The sequence below is a fragment of the Arachis ipaensis genome, chromosome B09, assembly GCF_000816755.2.
Source record: "Arachis ipaensis cultivar K30076 chromosome B09, Araip1.1, whole genome shotgun sequence".
NCBI classification, from domain to species: domain Eukaryota; kingdom Viridiplantae; phylum Streptophyta; class Magnoliopsida; order Fabales; family Fabaceae; genus Arachis; species Arachis ipaensis.
The window spans coordinates 11425377-11434531 of record NC_029793.2 but is presented as its reverse complement, the minus strand read 5'-3'; the positions used below and the strand labels follow the sequence as shown (position 1 = coordinate 11434531).

Sequence of the window (9155 nt, the reverse complement as noted above, 5' to 3'; positions counted from 1 at the left end):
TATTCTTTGATATTTTTTGTTTCTTAATCCTCACAATATAAGTTCACAGTCACACCTAACTCTTCTTTTTGGTCATTTTTTATGTATCTTATTTTTCTCCCTTTATATATGATGACATGGTTCTTCAAAATATTCTTGAACGTTTCAATAGTTGAAAATTCTATCCCAATTTAAAATAAATTTTACCAAATCCAGCCCTCTCATTGAACTCTAAAAATTTATATCTCTCAAGTTTTTACCATCACTAAACCCTAACCATTCAACAAAAATAATGAATTAATAAAGTAATGTATCATTTTATTCTATAAATTAGTCTAATGAAAATTATGTACTCACCTGCTATAATGTGATTATTCAATAAAAATCTCGTTGCTATCGTGGTATTTATTGTAGTGCTTTGTGCGATTCAAAGACAACGGAAATAATTGACGGCCGTGATGATGATGAACAGAATTCTAACGTTGACGGTGATGTGGGAGATGAGATTACATGGGCATAAGGTTTCTATGTAAAATGGAGAGTGAATGATGAGATTTGATATCTTTTTGAGAGGATGAAGATATATAAAGGGAAATATGTAAAAATGAAACACAGCGTTCCACTCTATTTTGAATATGGCGATGTTTTTATTAACAAGTTTAGGAACTATTTTGTCATTCTCGCACATGTGGACATTTAACAGCCACATGTACAAGTTAACGTGTCAAGTCAATAATTTTCATTGATGAGTTATACCGAAAAATAGACTAAGACTGATATCTAATGAAAAAAATAATAAAAATTAATTTGTGTATAAAAGAGTAATACCCCAAATAGGTCCCCAAAAAATTCAGCGGTCGGATAGATTTGTCCCAACAAAATTTAACTAAAATTTTGACTCTGGCGTTTTTAATTATACACCAGATACGTCCCCATGGCAGTTTGACCCAGTCAGGACATCCTACGTGGAGATTAACGGGCTGACGTGTCAGGTTAACTGTCACGTGTCACCTCTAGGACAATTTGGTCCCCATCCAAGCTGGACAAAACGACGTCGTATTGGATCATGAGGCGAACGTCGTGGAGGACAAATTCGTCCCCACCATGGAAGGCAGAGTTGCGAAACAGCAATGTTTTAAATAGGGGACCTATCTGCCTGTTCGATAGGACCTATCTGTTCGATGATTATGCTTCTATAGGGACCTATTTGTCTGATAACCTAATGTTTGGGGACCTATCTGACCTATTCATTGTTTTTACTATAGCATTCACAAAAGGAGAGGAAGACTAAATCTTAGGAGCGGGACCGCATTGCACCAAAGCATAAAAGATTGTTTCATTGTTATTTATGCATCTTGGATACATTGTTGAAGTATCTGAGAATCTTTGGTTTGATCAAATTGAGTATAGATAATTATAATAGTAAAATTTTACTACTGGACCTATAGGACCTATCTGACCTATAGGGACCTATTTGAAGGTAATGTCACCAATTATAGATCAGATATGTCCCCAAACATCAGGTTATCAGATAAATAGGTCCCTATAGAAGCATAATCATTGGGCAGATAGGTCCCTCGAACAAGCAGATAGGTCCCCCATTTAAAATGTCGCCGTTTTGCAACGCTGCCTTCCATGGTGGGGACGAATTTGTCCTCCACAAAACGATGCCATTCGCCTCATGATCCAATACGACGTCGTTTTATCCAACTTGGATGAAGACCAAATTGTCCTGGAGGTGACACGTGGCAGTTAACTTAACATGTCAGTTTGTTAACCTCCACGTAGGACATTTTGACCAGGTCAAACTAACATAGGGACGTATTTGGTGTATAACTAAAAACGTCAGGATCACAATTTTAGTTAAATTTTGTTAGATACAAATCTGTCCTACCATAAATTCTTTGGAGACCTACTTGGAGTATTACTCTTATTTTTTTTTTAAGAACTACTTTTGCTACCAATTAGTAGTGCACTAGTATATAACTTGAAAAGTGACTTCAAAGATAAGACAATGGACTTAAACACTTCTTTTCCTATCTTGTTAGTTTGGCGCAGAACTCAGCTGATTGAAGAAAACAGAGTGTGTGTGTGTGTGAGAGAGAATCATAAGCCATGGCCGCGTTGATGATGGTTGGTGCCACTGCTACAGTTACTCCCTGGGCGAAGGTGGTTGCTCCACCCATCATTCTCCATCACCATCGAAGAATCACCGCCACCTGCTTCCTCCGAAGAGCTTTCTCACTCAAAGCTTCTTCTCTCTCTCATCAACACCAAGAACCTTCACCCGTTCGCGTCCGTTTCGCGCCTTCTCCTACCGGTAACCTCCACGTTGGCGGCGCCAGAACTGCACTCTTCAATTACTTGTTCGCAAGGTCCCTTTTTCTTATCTTTTTCTGGATAAATTTTTGTTTTTAATTTTTATTTTTTAAGTTTATCGTCTTCTATTGGTTTTTGGGTTTGGTTAGGTTTCTTTTGTTCCTATCCAGCATTTCGTAATATTTAATCTATATCCACTTCGATATCTGCATATTTTAATGGTGAAAGAAGTTAGAAGTTAGAAATGTGACATCAATATACCAAAGCTGAAAATTGTTTCAGGATTTTTTTAATCTTGGAAGAAGTTAGAAATGTGAATTTATATTAGTTTCAATTGTCAGTGTGTCTCAAAACTATCAAACAAAGTTTAAGTCACATTGCTAATTTAAGCTCAGGAAAAAAGAGGGGGTGGGATAACCCACTCAAATTTCTGGTGCAAATGTGGAAAAATCGTTTAAGGAGTTTTTTGTTTTGTAGTAATTGTGTTTTGAATTTCTCCTCTTCTTAATGCAATTCTTTTTCAGTATAAAAAAGGTAGTTGTGTTTTGGAAGTTTTGATTGGATTTGACTTGAAACTTGCTATAATTTTTCTGATGTTTTGTGCTTTTATGAATTGCAATTTCAGGTCCAAAGGTGGGACATTTGTGTTGAGAATTGAGGATACTGACTTGGAGAGGTCTACCAAGGAATCTGAGGAAGCCCTTCTTCGAGATCTTTCATGGCTTGGCCTTGGATGGGATGAAGGTATTTATGCTGCCTTTCATTTTTTGTTTTGTCATCTGAAAATTTCTATTTTTCATTTTAATTTGCAATTCGATAAGATTTGTTCATGATTAATTTCTATGATTGTAATGTGGTGGACTTGTCAGGCCCTGGTGTTGGTGGGGATTATGGTCCATATAGGCAATCCGAGAGGAACTCTTTGTACAAACAATATGCTGAGAAACTCCTCGAATCTGGCCAGGTTTATCGATGCTTTTGTTCTAATGAGGTATTTATCCCCACAAGCTCTAGATGACCCGTACTTGACATAGCTGAGGGAAATGTGATGTACACTTTCCTGCCCTTGTTCATTAAGTGAGGACTTGGCCATATGCTTTAAAATGTTTGTTATGTGAAATTTTCCTTTCAATGGGCATTTTCTGTCTCTACAATAAGAAACAGGACTTCTTGAATTGTAAAATTAGATAGTTTTGTTATTACTTCGGTTCAAATTCAAAATATGGTTCATGGGGTGGGGAAGGTTCAAATGCATTTGTGCTTCTTCCCATGTTAAGTGACTTGATTGATTGTTGAAAGAAGAGTTGGTGGCAATTAAATGGCTTTGGTGTTATTGATTCACTTCATGTCATTCTTCTGCTGTATTTTCATAAGTCATAAGTTGTTTTGTTTCCATGATCATGATCTTTAGTTCACCTTTGAAAATTGCATTGACGAGGGTCTCATAGTTTTTGGGGATATATACCATTTAGAAAGAAATACAAATACTAAATTATGAGGCTGCACCATTGGAGTTTGCTCATCATTTACTCTACTAATTTTGAAGAATTCATGTCTTTGATTGAAATTGTTTTAAGGTTAGTTCTTGACCCATATTTATTTTGACAGGAACTAGAGAAAATGAAGGAGGTTGCCAAATTAAAGCAACTGCCTCCAGTGTACACAGGTAAATGGGCCAATGCAACAAATGAGGAAGTAGAAGAAGAGCTGACAAAGGGAACTCCTTATACATATCGGTTTCGTGTCCCCAAAGGAAATTTAAAAATTAATGACATAATACGTGGCGAAGTGAGTTCTTACTGCCATTTCTAGATTTTACTTTATTTAATTTAATGGTATGATGGATGATTTCCTACCCCATGTGATAAAGATAACGCACTTCACAGGCGTCTTTAGTATATGCATTGTAAACTTGGTCTCCAGAAGTCAGCCGATATCTTGAAAGTATTTTCATCTCAGAAACAACTATTAATGATCCCTTTAGAAACAGCAGAATGATACACCTTCATGAAATTAAAACCTTATTCTGTTAATAAACATTTGAAAATTTGTCAGTCAGTAATGAAACAATGTAAAGTGAACAATATTTCTTTTAAATAACATAGACTTCCTATTAACTTCTTTTGGTAGTGTCTTGAAGGTTAGTTGGAGCTTGGATACGCTTGGAGATTTTGTGATAATGAGGAGTAATGGTCAGCCTGTTTACAACTTTTGTGTAACAGTGGATGATGCAACCATGGCTATTTCCCATGTTATAAGGTAGTGATTATAATTTCATAGTCAGTATTCTTGAATATTATTCACTAATTCTGTTTATTTGCAACTCAGAGCAGAGGAGCATTTACCAAACACTCTAAGGCAGGCATTAATATATAAGGTAAAAGTATATACTATATATACATATTTTGTTCTAGCATTATTCTTTCCCTTAAAAAAATTTCATTGAGTCGAACCAAAAGTGAAAATCTGAGTTCAATTGAGAACATATCGTTAGTGTAAGTTGGTATTTATTTTGGGAATGAGCTGACATAGATTATGTTGAAGAAATGGAGTTATGTTAGAATTGTGAAATTTGATGTTCTGAGGGAATAGATAGACCAAGCCAGTGAGGAAATTTTGGAGCTTGGAAAATTGGAATATTTGGAAAGCAAACAGTGATCTAGGGTATAACAGACTGCTTTTAGTCAGATAACATCATTTAATGATGGTGCCAATGGTGGCAAAACTGGTTATGTGATAAAGGTAAATATGCCTTGATCCACAATCAAGGATCCTCCTTTTTTTCCTCCCTTGTTTATAAATGCTTGATCCATGATACATGATAGACATGATAGGGCTAAATGACGTTATTTGGTTCATGTAGCCGACCCCACCTAGTGGGATAAGACTTTGTTGTTTTGTTGTTTAATGAAATAAATGAGCACACTGTATCTGGTTCTCTGCCTTAGAACCAGTAATGAGAGAATTTATGATTGATGTCAAACCCTAGAGAGAATGTTCACTACTCTGAGGAAGATAGATATCAACACACCAATATCGCTTACTAATCCCCTCGTTGCTTTATTACAGACATTACTTGTTCTAATTAACTGATTTTCTTGTCACTGTTCATGAATGTGTTTGCAGGCTTTAGGTTTTCCCATGCCTTATTTTGCACATGTTTCCTTGATTTTGGCTCCTGATCGGAGTAAATTATCAAAACGACATGGTGCAACATCAGTGGGTCAGGTGAGATTGATTCTTCTTCATTTACACAATGTATTTGTCATAGAAGTTATGATTTGCGTTCTCACTTGATCCCCCCTCCCCTCTCTCTCTTCTATTAATATCATGTTTCACCCCAATATGTACTAGTAAAGCTTCTCTTACATGGATAATTAGTCCAAACTCTAATACCTGCTGTCTCACAGTTCAGGGAGATGGGATACCTACCTGAAGCAATGGTGAATTACCTTGCATTATTAGGCTGGGGTGATGGAACTGAAAATGAGTTTTTCACCCTTAATCAACTCGGTTAGTGGTTTTTTGTTTTTAATTCCACTATTGTAGTACTGTAAAGACAGTATGCTATTGAGAGTTGAGACTGATTGCTTACCAAACAGGAATTTATTTGAACATGTCTTTACGGGTATCTTTTTTTTTTTTTGGTCTAACAGTTGAAAAATTCACTATTGAACGTGTTAACAAAAGTGGTGCTGTTTTTGATTCCACGAAGTTAAGGTAACTTTTGTTTTGATTTGCTTTGTATTTTGAGATGAGATGAAAACTTACGGTTGCTAATTTTATGTTCTGAATGTCAAGTTCCTGTTTTCTTACTCAAAGGATATACATGGTGTTTTATATGCATATAGTTGTTGAATGCATTATTAGTTAGTTTATTCATATTGGGAATTTTGAGTTATATATTTCTTACTCCTAAAAAACATTGTTGCTAAAAGTATATAATAAATATCTATTTAGGTTTCTTAAATTTATTCCTTTATTCAGGTGGATGAATGGTCAGCATTTAAGGGCACGGCCATCACAGGAAGTGGCCCAACTTATTGGAGACCACTGGAAGGCATCTGGCTTACTCACAGTATCAACAGGGCCGTTTGTTGATGTGAGATTTGATTCCATATGTTCTTGATTCAGTCTCATTCTAAGTAGAATTCTATTTAATCATTTTCCGAGGCACTTGAATTTATTTAGTATGATTTTGTTGTGTCTTAAACCATTAGACTCAAGTAAATTAACTATCTAATTGATATGTGGTTGACTAACAGGAGGCAATTGAGCTACTTAAGGATGGAATTGACTTGATACCTGATGCAGATACGGCGCTTTCTAACTTGCTTTCTTATCCAATACATTCTACTTTACAAAGGTATAGCCTAATAATGTATATGATATGACTTCTTCTTTAGTGAATCTAGCTTTGCTAATATTTAAGGTCAACATCCTACACCTAATCGACGTTGTCTATAAATTATATCTATTTTTTAGATGTAAAGTATGATGCATAGATTAAGATTCCTGATTGCAACTTTGTACATGTTGCTGGCAGCCATGAAGCAGAATCAGTCATACAAGACAATCTCTCCAATTTTTTTGTCAGCCTGTTGGCTGCCTATGATAATGGTGAGCTGGTAGCTGCACTTGAAGAAGGCCATGATGGTTGGAAAAAGTGGGTGAAAGGATTCGGTAAATCCCTTAAGCGCAAGGTAAGCTGAATTGAATACATATTTGTATAAATAAAAGGATGAAGTTAGAGGAATAGCTCTTCATGAGAGAGATAAACTACTTCGGGTTATTGGATCTTATATCAGTTGACAGGATTAAAACATAAAATCATGTGATTTTACCTTTTAAATTGTGCCATATACGTATAGTTCTACGGATCACATTTACTTATCTAACTCTTGAAATAAATATCAATGCTAAAATAAAGGTTTTTCTTAATGTTCCAGGGGAAATCTCTTTTCATGCCTCTCCGACTTCTGTTGACTGGAAAACTCCATGGACCGGATATGGGAGCTAGTGTGGTATTGCTCTATAAAGCTGGAACTACTAGCATTGTTGCTCCTGAAGCTGGCTTTGTGACACTCGATGAAAGATTTAAAATACTTCGGCAGATTGACTGGGAAACATTGTCTAAGGATCATCCTGTCAAAGAGACTGCTGGTTCTGTATCTAACTGAGAACTTAGTTCTGAGGTCTGTTTAACTAATAACACCATGGTTTCCTTTATTCATTTTCGTTTTTGCAAGTTAGTTTTTGTTATTTTATCTCTATATATTCTCTAGTTAGAACATATCTACGATCATTTCCTAGATATCTTCCGGTTTTTGTTGAAACATGTTCCATTTATTTCCAAATCATGAATATTTACGAGTAGGTAATTGTTGGTATTTATTAGTTAAAAGTCTAAACGTCAAATCTTGCAGTTGAAAAACTTGATTTAGTTTTATTAAATATAATATTCTATACACATATCCTATTTTTTTGCAAAATTTTCTTGTTCTGTACCCTATGTATTGTACTCATGCCTATGCAAGGTAGGATTCGACCAAGCTAGATGTGTATTGTTGGATTAACCTTAGGTTAACATGGTCTGATATCCAGTATGAGTGAGATGGAAATTTTTCTTCGTTCCTGTTGCTCATGGAATTTTTTCTACATGGTGTTAACGTACAGGAGAGATTAAACTTGAAGCGACACGAGTAACCTGATGGTAGATTTAGATCAATTGAGGGAATGAGATGATTCAGATTGTTTCATAAAACAGGAGTTAGTTAGGAAGGGCTTATGACTATTGGTTCTTCTGCAGGTCATCTGGTTTTTGCTTTTATTGCTTCTGTTTATTTAAGGAGATGCAAATACATGTCTTTTGTTTCCTTTTTGTTTTCTCTTTTTTTAACGATTATTACCAATATTGGTGTGAAATTTTCTAAGTGGTTTTAAGAATTTGCTTGTTATTTTGATATGTTAAACTGAATTGATTGAGTTCTCTAATTATGAAATAATGATTCTACCAGACTACCTACTAATACTATAATAATAATTGGTGCTTTGAAGCCTTCCAAAGTTAGCCAAGTCAATGAAAACGTCTTTCTTCTTTGCTAGATATCTTACATGGCTTTGTTGGGAAATTTTTTTTGATATTTTAACCATGATGGAGGGTTTCCTTTAAGGAATAAAGTGATCTATTGTCATTGTAGCTGTTTATTGTGGGAATGTAAATTTAGGTGTAACTGTGTAAGAGTGGGGAACGTTTGCTGGCTTGAAAACTAGTATCATAGCTTGTTTAAGAAAGCCAAAGTATTAGAACTTATTTCAGTAAAATTGTTTGTGTATAATTGTTTGTGTATAAATTATCTTAAGAGTTAAGAGTGATTTGTTGAGTACATTGGCTCAACAGTTGTTTTAAGCTAATCAAATTTGTTTAAATAGTACAAAACTGTTCTTTTTTAATATAAAATATTAAAAATGGTATAGAAGGTAGGGGTATGCAAGATTCCGTCTCGTCCATGTTCAAAATATATTTTGGTGGCTTTGGGTTTGTAACGTGTTATTTTTATTCAATGTCATTTTGGACTTAGATTTGGGTTGTGCTTTGAATGGTTTATTTTATAACCAAGTTTGATTGATTTAGTGGTTAATTTTCTAGTCCGTTTAAACAAGTGTCGAGGGTTCGAATTTCGTCTTGTGTATATAATAACTCATTGGTCAACGACAAACTTTTAAATGAAGCTCTGAATCGCAATGGATTAGTCTTTAATCTGCTGGGTTGAGCATACCGTAAAAAAAAAAAAAAACTAAAACGGTAAATTAGCAAAATGATATTTGAAAGTTCATAGCACTTACTTCAAAAGATA

At 34.9% G+C, this 9155-nt stretch overlaps 1 protein-coding gene across 1 annotated transcript; it reads left to right on the top strand.

Moving 5' to 3' along the window:
* Positions 1990 to 8314, top strand: LOC107618423 (glutamate--tRNA ligase, chloroplastic/mitochondrial). Its single transcript, XM_016320480.2, has 14 exons — positions 1990 to 2354; positions 2924 to 3042; positions 3168 to 3289; positions 3907 to 4086; positions 4439 to 4557; positions 4627 to 4675; positions 5425 to 5526; positions 5709 to 5811; positions 5955 to 6018; positions 6286 to 6400; positions 6564 to 6664; positions 6845 to 7001; positions 7248 to 7493; positions 7975 to 8314. Exons 1-13 carry the CDS (start codon positions 2095 to 2097, stop codon positions 7476 to 7478), a joined length of 1722 nt encoding a protein of 573 aa, XP_016175966.1. The 5' UTR covers positions 1990 to 2094; the 3' UTR covers positions 7479 to 7493; positions 7975 to 8314.

What these genes read in the sequence shown, in the direction of transcription:
- LOC107618423 (XM_016320480.2), top strand. Translation starts at nt 2,095, where the DNA reads ATGGCCGCGTTGATGATGGTTGGTGCCACTGCTACAGTTACTCCCTGG. An exon ending in GTGCAACATCAGTGGGTCAG is followed by an intron (nt 5,527 to 5,708) that starts GTGAGATTGATT and finishes GCTGTCTCACAG; the next exon opens with TTCAGGGAGATGGGATACCT. An exon ending in ATACATTCTACTTTACAAAG is followed by an intron (nt 6,665 to 6,844) that starts GTATAGCCTAAT and finishes TGTTGCTGGCAG; the next exon opens with CCATGAAGCAGAATCAGTCA.